Consider the following 12,310-nt stretch of genomic DNA (forward strand, 5'->3'; position numbering starts at 1 on the left):
GAGGAATTTAACATGTTATCGAGGAACAACGCTGAAGGTGACGAGGACGCAGAAGGTGAAGAGGGTTAGTTTCCTCTGTTGGAAGATTTGAAGAAGAGAAATGTAACTTACAGAACGGTGGCGTGAGAGTTCACTCACACTGTGTCTATACCAAACTCAGAGATTCGATAACTAAAGTAATCATAACAAGTTCCTAAACAGCGTCTTTTGAACACAATTTTATAATGTACAGCCCCCTATAAACAAACATAGTATCTCTAATTCTTTAAGCTCCTGTAATTCCACTTAATTTCCAGGAACTAGACTCTGTGACGTGGTAATCATGGACAGTTCTTATCCTGGCTCGGTTGTGATGTAGTTACAGTTGGACAAGACACGGCAACTCAACCTCACACCAAATCGGCGAAGTGAACGTTCTGTCAAGCAACTGTGGATATCACAAGAATATGGTAAGGAGATTTTCATCGATTTAAAGGACTAGTGACCAACCTGTACCTTCTTCAACCGAATATCGTTTTTAGTATGAAATGTTTCAATGTTGCTTTATTAGCCGACCTTATTTCCGGTAGGTTTTCATCTTAAAAATAGCACTAAAGAATGATTGTGCCACTATTTTAAACAAAATTACAGTTTAGATATCTGATAGTGAAGTTGTAACATTAAAAACATGTGCTACAAGGAGTCATCCAGAGTGTCGATAGAGACGTACATGGTGAACGTGGGAGTCAAGGGAGTAACCGCCTTCCCCAACAAGAGTGCAGTGCTATCCTGCAGAAGTGTGATCTTGTCCGGGTGGTGGTCAATAACGTTTAACGATGGCAACCTTATTTTTGGTGGAGGTGTGTTATAAATCTCGTGCAGCCCCCCCCCCCCCCGGGGGATAATTAAATTGTTTTTTAATTTCTCTCTCCAGAGTTTGAATTGGAGAAAATACAATAAAATGTTTGACATCAATCTACAATCAGCTGAAATTTCTTGCAATTCTAAGAAGAATTACGTGAGTTATTAAAGGTGCGCGTAATGGGCAGTGTACTTCTGGGCCACTCTGTAATAATGGGTAGCCTCCTGGCAGTGTAGCCAGGGTCATACATTTAAATTAAAAATTTAATTTTAGCAGGAGATAAATTATTAATCATCTCTTATTAACTGTCTAATTAGCACAGTCTAATTAACACAGACTGTACGCGGTAAGGGATAAAGCACTTTCGGAGAAAAACAGTAACCACGTTCTCTCTCTGACCGGCCAGTCACCTTGTTAATATCACCGTTAAGAACAGGCTGCTAACGGACTGAGATGTACCTTCTTGGGGGGGTTAAAAAAAAAAGAATCAAAGAATGCAACTCCTGCTAGTACACGCCAGGTCTCCCAAAGTATATACATAATTATAAATGAATAAATATCTACGCAACAGACCTCTTAGAGTCTTGAAGCTGTCAAACCCATTTTCGTTGTAGTACTTCAGCGGGCAGACAAGGGTCTTCCGAGCAAGGTCAACGCCTGGGATTGGTGTCTCTATGCGGAGGTAGGCCTAGATGGGTCTAGATTGGGTTTTAGTGTAATTCCTGATGTGAAATACTAGGAGGTTACCCAAAGAGATCTTCCTTTTCTAGTCTTTTTGACTGTTCCACAAATTTGATGATGTGGTTGAGTTTACTGTTGTGATTTCCTCCATTGTAAGAAGAGGTTTACCAAATATCCTCATTCTGAGTGTCATCAGCTGGATGCATTCACAGAGGAAGTGCTGGGAAGTTCTGCTTCCCCTGGGCAGTGTTTGCAGTCTTGCGTCTCAAAGTTGACGTTATTTGCCACAATCTGGAAGTAAGCTAGTGGGCTGCGACCTGAAAGTAGCCATGTTAGCCATCTGATGTGAGTTCCTGAAATATTAAGATTCCTGTATTTGTATTTGTTGAAAAACAGTTCGAGAGGAATTTTTCCTTTATCACTGACTGCAACCTGTTTGCACTTTTGAGGTGGAGTTTGAAGAGATACTCCTTGATGGTATTGTTGATGATGCCTTCCGGTAGTGGGAGGAAAGGTTCCGGTCCTATGGGGATACTGCTGGATCCCTCCCTTGCGAGTTCGTCAGCCAGTTCATTACCGTATACTCCTTCGTGTCCTGGGACCCACCTAAGTTCTACTCGGTGAGAGGTACCTAGTGTGTTGGTCAGCGATGTCCAGCACTAGTCTGGAGCTGATATTGACTCATATTAGTGCTGTTAAGCGCTTTGAGTGAGGCATGGGAATCTGAGAATAGGCTAATGGTTGATGATGTTCCTATGTTATCATTGATCCAGATACCATGTGGAGCGCAAAGAGCTCACATTGATAAACTGTTGCCAGCATGCCAAGTTGGTCACTGACTCTGTGGTATTCCTGTGTTCCTTTAATGACATAGAATTCGATATAGCTGATGGCAGATTTCCTGTCCTGAATAATTACCTTGAAACGTCGGTACAGCGTGGTAGCCTTGGGGAAGCGACTTATTGTAATTAAGAGAAGAAAGATTCTTCCAGAAAGTTCTACTGCTCACACACTACAAGGGCAAATTAGCTTGTTCACGCTTGACTCGTTCCCCCAACAGGTGGTTTGTACACAGCCGTTTAACAAGACAATACAGTTTGGTTTATCTTGTCTCCTGTTGGAGACTCCTCAAAGAAGTGAGCCGAGTAACAATGCTTTGAGTAACCATGGTAACGATCACGGTAACCATGGCAACGATTCAGAGCAGAACTGTAACACGTCTAGTAATGCATGTATGTAACCATTGTAGATTGAATCAAGCTGTATTCAAGATATTATTGTATGTTTAGGGGTGTGATGATGACTTGATTTCAAGTTGTTCTCAACAGATAAATTTTGATAGTTGAGAGCCTAGATCTATTTTCAAATAAAAGTAATGTATACACTTTCAGGTAAACGACGTTTAGGTGCTCGTCCGATCAAGAAACTGTCAACTTTTTTATCAAATGTTTCCAAGCAACCTCTCTCTCCTAAAACTACTTCCAACAAACCAGTTGTACATACTTTTCCGGACAAAAAACAAACCCCAACTGTGTCAGCCCATCGCGCTGTTCCTCGGTATAATGGCAATATGTCCAACGGAACTGCTTCGAAAATTCCTGCAAACAAGAAGAATATAGTGTCCCCTGAACAAATTACCCATGGTAATCCAGAAGGAGGAATAACGCGTGAAATGTGTGAGCTGGCACGGTGGGGCTTACCTCCTAGTGTTCTGTCTCGTTACCACCAAGCGGGGATAACCCACATGTTCACCTGGCAGGCAGAGTGCCTGTCTCTGAACGGTGTCCTCTCTGGTAAGAACCTGGTGTACTGTGCCCCCACTTCTGCCGGCAAGACTCTTGTAGCGGAGCTGTTGTTGCTGAAGCGAGTCTTGGAGACAAAACAGAAGGTCTTGTTCATCCTGCCATTCGTTAGTGTAGCTGGGGAGAAAACATCTTATTTGGAGGGGATACTACAGGGTACGGGACTTAAAGTGGGTGGCTTTTTCGGATCTAAAGGTCCTCCAGGGGGTATGAGCAAAGTGGATGTAGCAGTTTGCACTATAGAGAAAGGTAACAGTATAGTTAATAGAATGATGGAGAAAGGGGAGCTAGGAGAGATAGGATGCGTGGTGGTAGACGAGGTTCACATGGTGGGAGACTCCTCACGGGGGTATCTTCTAGAACTCCTCCTCACCAAACTCCTCTACCACTCCAGGCAAGAAAACTCGTCCTCTTCCTCCCTACAGATAGTGGGAATGAGTGCTACCCTCCCTAACCTGGACCTACTGAGCCGGTGGCTGGACGCAGCACTTTACACTACAGACTTTAGACCAGTTCCCCTGACCCAGCTGGTGAAGATAGGGAACATTGTGCACGACTTAACAGGGAAACCAGTCAGAGAACTCCCATCCCTTCCTCACGAACATATCACATTCCTTTGTCAGGAAGTCCTCCAGTCTGGACACAACGTCCTTATATTCTGTTCTACTAAAGCTTGGACTGAGAAACTCTGTGATCTGATAGCAGGTACTCTACTCAACAAAACCCCCGCTTTAGACCAGACCTTGGTGTTGAACGCGGAGGGTTTAAAGGAGATATCTCAGCAGCTGCGCAGGTTGCCCATGACTGTGGACCCTGTGTTAGAGCGGTGTGTGAGACGTGGCATTGCATACCATCACGCGGGGCTGACTATTCAGGAGAGAGAGGTGGTAGAAGCAGGGTTCCGGAGAGGTGTTATCAGGGTCCTGATAGCCACCAGTACTCTGAGTGCGGGAGTTAACCTTCCTGCTAGACGAGTCATAATCAGGTCCCCAAAGTTCGGTCCTTCTTACATGTCACCCCTGGTGTACCAACAGATGTCAGGGAGAGCGGGGAGGATGGGGGTTGATGAGGCGGGGGACTGTGTTCTTATCTGTACACCTCAGGAAAGGGGCGCTATCGACAAGATCGTATCTAATGTCATAGATCCTGTATCTAGCTGTTTGGGCGGGAACAGACTTGGAGCTGCAATGAAGAGAGCAATGTTAGAGATAATCGCTGGTGGGATAGTTTCTAAGACTCATGAGGTTACTGAGTACTTTCAGAGCACCTTGTTGGCGGCAGAACAGAAACACTGCCCTGAAATATTAACTTCAGCTCTAGAATTTCTAGTGGAATATGAGTTCATATCTAAGCAGGAGAACTCTGAAGGTGAAATGGTTTACACGGCGACAAAGTTAGGTTTTGGTACCTTGAACTCAGCCCTTCCACCCGAAGAGGCTCTAGATCTGCTATCTCATCTTGTGAAAGCGAGACGGAACTTTAACTTGGAGTCTGAACTGCAGCTGGTTTTTGAAGTTACTCCGTTATCTGTTTCAAGGAACTGGGCAACCCCAGATTGGCTTTCTTTCCACACAATGTGGTCTAACCTGTCTCCTGCCTACAAGAGAGCAGGTAACAATGTGGGTGTTGATGAAGGGTACCTGGTTGGGGCTGCCTCTGGGCACGCCCCTACTCGAACAGAACAGCAGAAACTTAAATTTCAGATTCACTTGCGCTTCATTGCTGCCCTGGCGTTATTAGAGTCGATCGAGGAGGTACCCATAGATCGGATAGCTAATAAATACTCCACCAACAGAGGTCTGCTCCAATCCTTACAAACAGCCGCCTCCTCATACGCCGGCCAAGTTGCCGTGTTCTGTGAGAGACTGGGGTTCAGAACTCTGGGACTATTGCTATCTGATCTACAAGTGAGGCTGTTCAGTGGGGTACAGAAGGAGTTGTGTGATCTGGTCAGAGTACAGCTTCTCACTGGACCTCTAGCCAGGGTACTGTACAATGAAGGGTACACTGGTGTTGCTAAACTCTCCCTCGCTGATCCAGAGACAATAAAAACACTGCTACAAGGAGTGTTGCCTTTTAAAGACAAGGAGGAGACTAAGGAGAGGAGTTGGTTAGATAAGAGACATGGTCTTACTGAGCTGGAGGCTGCTACTCTCATGATAGAGAGTGCTAAGGAGCTCCTGCAGGAGGACCTGGCTCAGATGGACTTCAAGGTGGACTTGTCGGACATTCTTAAAACTAAAGATAAGAAGAAAAAGTCACATAGGACGAGTAATGCTCTTTATCAGGGTGAGGTTGGGGAATCTTCCCGCAGTAGGGTAGGAGAAACACTTCGGAATAGGGCTAGTGCTGTTAAAGACTTGACATCATCTGTTCTGGAGATTCCTGATATCCTCACCCCTCACAGACCAACTCAATCTGTAATACTTAGAGCGTCCTCTAAGCGGAAATCCAGTTTTGGTGGAGCACTAGGAGAGGGCCAGAAACAATCTAGTAAAGCTGAAACTGTTAGAATTAACGATCTCGACATTTCTTCTTCATTCGACGAATTCAATTTGTCCGCCTGGGATTTTCTTGAAGTAGATAAAGATTTGCTGGCCAGCGTAGAGAAGGATGCTAAAAAGGAGTCTCCTAAACGAAAGAGTATGAGTCCCCGCAAATTATCCTCTAAAAAGCAGAAAATAGGGAGCCCAGCTAAATCGCCTCTGAAATTTAAAACAATTCCCGACAAACCAGTTGAAATCAAAGTAAGACAGGTTTTATCTTTTACAGAGGATGATAAGCATAGTATCAGTAGTCTGGATACAGTGGAACCAGTACCAATGAGGGGACCAGGAGAGGTTGTTAGTTTGGCAGATGATGACATGACTCTCCCTCCTCTCCTCCCTTCTCCTCCTCACTCTCCTGCTACTACGCAACCTGACTCTCCTCTTATCACTGTGAGTAATTCAGCAGGTGAGGCTCCTTACGCCACCCCTCTCAAGAGAATAGCTACAAGACTAAACTGTGTTGAGTCACCCTCTACATCTAGCTATTCTATTGTAGATGTTTCAGGGGACCGGGGCTTGTTTGATGTTTTTGTTGAGGAACTGAGAAGTAAGTCTCAGTACTCCATATCAGTAGCGTGGGATCACGTGATGGCTCAGGAACAGTTCTCCGCCAATAATACCCTCTCTTTTGCTGAGAGTATCGGAGAGCAGCTCAACAGTGTGGAGAGTGCTCAAGTTGTAGGGATTGCTTTCTGTTGGGGTGGTATGGAAAGTTATTACGTTAGTTTAAAGGAGGATGTAGAAGAGCCTGAGTTATCAGGTTGTACTCCAATGATACATCCTGAACTATCTCTGGAGATGAGGGTCCAGACTTTATCTGATATTTTACAACAGGTCTCATTGGACACCAGCTCTATTTTAGACATGTCGTTAAACGAAAGTAGCGCATGCGAGAGTAGATATCAGAGAATAGGGTTCGATATCAGGACTCAATGGAAACTTCTAGCAACTTCCCTTGACATCTCTATAGAAGAAGATGTGAGGGACTGTAAGGTAGCGGCCTGGTTACTCGACCCTACACTTTCAAACCCTAACAGTGTGTCTCTAGTGACACAATACATCCCTGAAGTTGCTAAGAAGTGTGGGATGAGAGACAGCTGTGTTCCAGTGTTCAGTACTCCTCGAGTAAGGGCTGCTTTAGACGCCTTGTTAGCTTGGCACCTCCACTGTAAGTTAGAAGTTGAACTTAAGAATAAGAACTTGCTTGTATCTTACAAAGAAGTAGAGTGTCCCTGTATTCGTGTTCTAGCTCGTATGGAGCTAAACGGGTTTGGGTTTTCTGTTGAAGAATATGGAAATCAGAGACAGCTGATGCAGGCACATATGGAGCGGCTGGAAAAACTAGCTTATAAATTAGCCCACACTACTTTCTCCCTTTCCTCCCCTAGTGAGCTGTCAGAAGTACTGTTCAGCAAACTTCACCTGCCACCACACGATCCTAATAAACCAGCTCCTAGATGCACAGAGCGCAGGAGGAAGTTCTTCAGCACCAACAAGGAGGTGCTAACTCGCCTGTCTCCCCTCCACCCGCTACCCGCAGTAGTGCTATTATGGAGGAAGATATCCAGTGCTCTGAGCAGGACTATGTTGCCACTTCAGTCTGCCATCGTCATGTGTACAGGTCTGAAAATGAACAGGGTACACTCAATATCTGAAACTTACTCCTCTACTGGACGAGTCAGTTTTAGGGAGCCTAACGTTCAGAACATCAACAAGGAGTTTGCACTAGACTTTCCTGAACAAATCAAAGTGACAGACAGTAGCTTTACAGCAGGGAGCGCATGTTTGCGCAGTATGTTTGAAGCGTGTGATGGTTGTGTGTTAGTTGCTGCTGATTACTCTCAGTTAGAACTGAGAATATTAGGGCACATGAGCGGGGATAAGAAGTTAAGAGACCAGCTGAACAGCGGAGGAGATGTGTTTAAAGCAGTGGCAGCTGGGTGGAAACAGTGTTCTGTCTCCGATGTGACCCCCGAGCAGAGAGCTCATGCTAAGCAGATCTGTTATGGTATCTTGTATGGAATGGGGTCTGTGAGTCTGGCTAAAGAGTTGGGCTGCTCTGAGAAAGAGGCAAGGGAGTTTGTGGAGGCGTTTAAAAACAGATACCTCGGTCTGAGGAACTACATCACCAAAACAGTTAATATGTGCCAGAAGAAAGGATACGTGGAGACGATCTTACACAGAGTGCGCTTCCTACCCAACATATACAGTGATCAGCCCGGAGTGCAGGCGCAAGCGCAGCGCCAGGCAGTCAACACCACCATACAGGGATCTGCTGCTGACATTGTGAAGGTGGCCATGGTGAATATTGACAGACAACTCCTGGACAAATATCCTGACACCGCCATAACCCACTCCCAGAGACCAGACGTCGTCCTGACTGCGCAGCATCGTGCCCGGGCAGCGCCGCGTGGCGCTTACTTGGTTCTTCAGCTTCACGACGAGCTGATCTACGAGGTTAGAAATAATATGGGAATCAATTTATTTCGACATTATTGCGTGAACTATGTGAACTATCAAGTTTCTTATCATTTTCGATTGTTTTTTATTGTATTTTTTTGCTGATTGTATGCAGATCGTCAAAACTGTTTTCAGTTTCCAGATTATAATATCAACCCAAATTTCCTGGTTCTGGTAACTTGGTACATTTAAGAATGTTTAAAATTCAAGGTTTAGGGGGGTGATGCAACGTCAATTAATGTCAGTATTCCATAAAAACCCCAAACTGACATTGACATTAATTGACATTAATTGACATTAATTGACATTAATTGACATTAATTGACATTAATTGACATTAATTGACATTAATTTGTCTTGAAATTTGAGATTATCATTATTCGATTTAAATATTCAAGATATTCACGTCTATGTAAGTTAGACCGGTTCAAAAAAACAAAATGTCCTTGAATAATTATGAGTATGTTCTTATCTGTTGATCCTTAGGTTCAAAGACCACCAAACAAAATTTCAGCTTCCAACTCTTCCATCTTCGGTCCCCACCGGCCACGCCCATATTTTATTGGTTTCTTATACAGGTAAAATATCTAGAATCGGCTTTTTTAGTATGAAGGAGTAATGTTAGCTGTTTAAGATTCGTTATTCAAAAATAAATGTCATGAAGGCATTTCGTTTAATGTGGGTTTTAAGTTCTGATGATGTTGAGAACCACGCCCTTGGATGGCCACGCCCATTTAAGAAAATTAAATTTCGGAAAACTTTATTATTTTAGTTTTATTGTTTAATGATCTGAATTTTTCACATTTCACATTTCCATATGTGATAGTAGTGAATAAATTGATGATATAAACGTTCTAAAGTGCTAAAAATATGGTAGAACTACATAATCTCTGGTCGAAAAATATCGTGTCAATTAATGTCAGTATTCCAAAATTTTGCAAAACTGACATTGACATTAATTGACATTAATTGACATTAATTGACATTAATTGACATTAATTGACATTAATTGACGTTGCATTCCCCCCAGGTTTAGTTACTGTAAATTAAATAGATAATGTAAAGTTGTGTTCCTTAAATTTCACTTATTGTTCCAGGTCAACTCACAAGATTTAAAATCTGTTGCTAAGCTCATAAAAGAGGAGATGGAGAATGCTCTGATCCTGAAAGTTAAACTGCCAGTGAAATTGAAAGTGGGAAAGAGATGGGGTGAAATGGCTGATTATGAACTAAACTCCTAAATTATTTAATGAAATGTTTGATTATATAATGTTTGCTACATTCTTGAATTTTTAATCGATCGGGCACTGTTTTTAAGATAAGCATTGATAATAAGTAGTGTTTGGATATTTATTTTGTTTTGTAGTGTTGAATATTTATTTTCTCTCCATTTTCAGATATTTGTCTATCCCGCTTTACACTTGATGTGTATAAACTCATAAACATCATAAATGTATTTATAGATCAGATTTTCAAAGTTTTTAAAAGCAAGTTTTTCAATTATTTTTAATTATTTTAAAAGTTTGATGTTTGTTCCGTTCTAAATCGTGTTTTTTTTCAAAAGTGAGTCGGTAAAAATCATGAAATCCTCTTTTTATCAGAATTCGTATAACTGAACTTCTGGACCTTATTGAAACCTAATATACCTGAATTCTGGACACCCTCAAGTCATATATAATATATACTCTAATTAACACCCCTAATATGTACGTCAACTCACGCTCTGTATACCTCAGGTATCACACGTGTTCACAGTACCAATAGAAGAGTTAGTACACACACGTGCAGAGAAAAACTACACAAACCAGCGCTCCCAGCGACAGTGGGAGATGTTAGCAGATCGAGTACAAGCAGAGTCTAAAGAGCAGATCGACAGAGCTGAAACTATCAGAAGAATAAGTGTGATAGGAGATTATTGCATGCCTGTATTTCCTTCACCAATAGCTGCAGATCCTGATATTTGGGGTCTTACTGCTGTAATGACTGATCGGGTGTTATATGCTGCTTTCAAGAAACATGGCTACAAAAAACACGACTTTACTCCTGGAAAATAGGTTTTTAAATTATAGAGAGCAGAAAATGGCTTATATTTAATTATATTTGCCTGCAGTTTATTGGGGAGACGACTAACGAGTGGTGACAGGGTCGTTTAATGTACACTCTGTGTACTGAACAACCACTGAGAATAGTCAATAATCTGCAGCTCGTCTTGACATTCAGAGAATATGTAGATATTGGGGATTGTAGGTCATGATTCAAGTATCAAGATTTCTTACAATCTTATTCGTTAGTATATTCAGTAGTAACATAATTTTATTTTGATAGGAATGATCTTTAAATTGTAGATACTAATTATTTCTTAGCAGAATAATGTCATAATGTTATTGATATCCTGATTTCAGTTTTATTTTTGATTTGTAACGTTATTTAAGACATATTATTTGCCTATCAGATTAAAAAGTTACGCTAACGCTAACCGCAGATTGTGACTAATTTGAGGTTTAAAATAGCTCAACTGGTTATCCAATTATCTCCATATTGCTCGTTTTATTGCAATCATTAACATTTCTTTCAAATCAGGATGTTATTATCGTCAAGTGTTGTACGCTCGTGTCGTATCTTAGCAACACAACTATCCTCTCGTATCTTAGCAACGCAGTCGTCGTTTCACAATCCATCAGAACACAATTGTGTGATCAGATCTTTACACACCACGCCATGTAACCATGACAACGAAACTCACTTCGGTTACCAGACTATACCAGAATCAGAGAAAGAGAGCAAAGTAAAGGAGGTTTTCGAGCGAGTGGCCGACACATACGATCTAATGAACGATGCTATGTCACTCGGAGTACACCGACTTTGGAAGGATCATTTTGTTACATCAGCAGCTCCAAAACCAAACTATAAATGTCTCGATGTAGCGGGAGGGACGGGGGACATTGCCTTCAAACTTCATAATCACATGAGTAACATAAATAGGGACTGTGAGAAAATAGTTGTGTGTGATATCAACAAGGAGATGTTGAGAGTGGGTCAGGAGAGAGCCAAGGAGTCAGGAGCTGAGGATGCTTATATCTGGTTGGAAGGAAATGCGGAGCTGTTAGAACTCCCGGACAACACCTTTGATTTGTACACGATAGCGTATGGCATTAGAAACTGCACACACATTGAGAAAGTGTTAGAGGAGGCGTACAGAGTGTTGAAACCCGGCGGTAGATTTATGTGCTTGGAGTTTAGTGAGGTCAATAACCCTGTTTTATCTCAAGTTTATGAGAAGTACTCTCACGATGTCATACCAGTTTTGGGGCAAGTTATTGCAGGGGATTTTGAATCTTATCAGTATTTAGTTGAGAGTATTAGAAAGTTTCCTAATCAGGAAACGTTTGCTGAAATGATTGCTGCTGCCGGTTTTGAGATTGTCGAGTATGAAAACTTAACTTTCGGTGTAACTGCCATACATTCTGGTTATAAACTTTAAGGTTTAGTGAATTTGAATGGTCTGTAAATAATGTTTGTTTCGCCGGGTAAATATTGGACAGTGACCGAACTTGTGTAATGAAAAGTAAGGGATTGGTCATCAACTTCTACTTTAAAGTTTGTTTAGAATTTACTGTTGAGCATGAGCTTGTTCATTGCTTCTCTATTTTAAGAATATGCTTCACTTATTCCTCTTGTGTGATGTAGAACTTCCACTGTGGTATCAGTCATACTGTTTACGTTGCGCACGATAAAGTTTACTGTATATAAAGTTTAAATGCGTATGGCTAGCATTTGCAAAACCATGCTGCGCGTCGAATTGTACTGAAGTTTTGTTAATTGGCTGACTAGATTTTCAAGTAAAACCCGCCCTAACATCTTATATCTCTAGGAAGGACGAATAAGAATTCTACACTGGTCACTGTACCCCGCAAAAATCACCATGGCTCTGGACAGTGGAATATTTGTTCTGGTTTGCTCTTTATTCTTCGTATTTT

The 12,310-nt window shown here is 42.0% G+C and overlaps 2 protein-coding genes across 2 annotated transcripts; both read left to right on the plus strand.

Moving 5' to 3' along the window:
• Nucleotides 1–2,591: 2,591 nt before the first annotated feature.
• LOC134815778 (DNA polymerase theta-like) lies at nucleotides 2,592–9,932 on the plus strand. Its single transcript, XM_063824368.1, has 3 exons — nucleotides 2,592–2,754; nucleotides 2,914–8,330; nucleotides 9,431–9,932. The coding sequence occupies exons 2-3, from the start codon at nucleotides 3,093–3,095 to the stop codon at nucleotides 9,572–9,574; spliced, it is 5,382 nt and encodes a 1,793-aa protein (XP_063680438.1). The 5' UTR covers nucleotides 2,592–2,754; nucleotides 2,914–3,092; the 3' UTR covers nucleotides 9,575–9,932.
• A 982-nt stretch (nucleotides 9,933–10,914) lies between these two features.
• Nucleotides 10,915–11,988, plus strand: LOC134815686 (ubiquinone/menaquinone biosynthesis C-methyltransferase UbiE-like). Its single transcript, XM_063824247.1, has one exon. It carries the CDS (start codon nucleotides 10,915–10,917, stop codon nucleotides 11,812–11,814), a length of 900 nt encoding a protein of 299 aa, XP_063680317.1. The 3' UTR covers nucleotides 11,815–11,988.
• The last annotated feature ends 322 nt before the right edge of the window (nucleotides 11,989–12,310 follow it).

Source organism: Bolinopsis microptera, chromosome 5 (assembly GCF_026151205.1).
Source record: "Bolinopsis microptera isolate Bmic1 chromosome 5, MBARI_Bmic_1.0, whole genome shotgun sequence".
Taxonomy (NCBI): Eukaryota; Metazoa; Ctenophora; class Tentaculata; order Lobata; family Bolinopsidae; genus Bolinopsis; species Bolinopsis microptera.

Bases quoted from the DNA above. Each gene is read 5' to 3' on its own strand.
- LOC134815778 (XM_063824368.1), top strand. From the start codon at position 3,093: ATGTCCAACGGAACTGCTTCGAAAATTCCTGCAAACAAGAAGAATATA. The intron at 8,331-9,430 runs GTTAGAAATAAT...TTATTGTTCCAG, and splicing joins ACGACGAGCTGATCTACGAG to GTCAACTCACAAGATTTAAA.
- LOC134815686 (XM_063824247.1), top strand. From the start codon at position 10,915: ATGTTATTATCGTCAAGTGTTGTACGCTCGTGTCGTATCTTAGCAACA.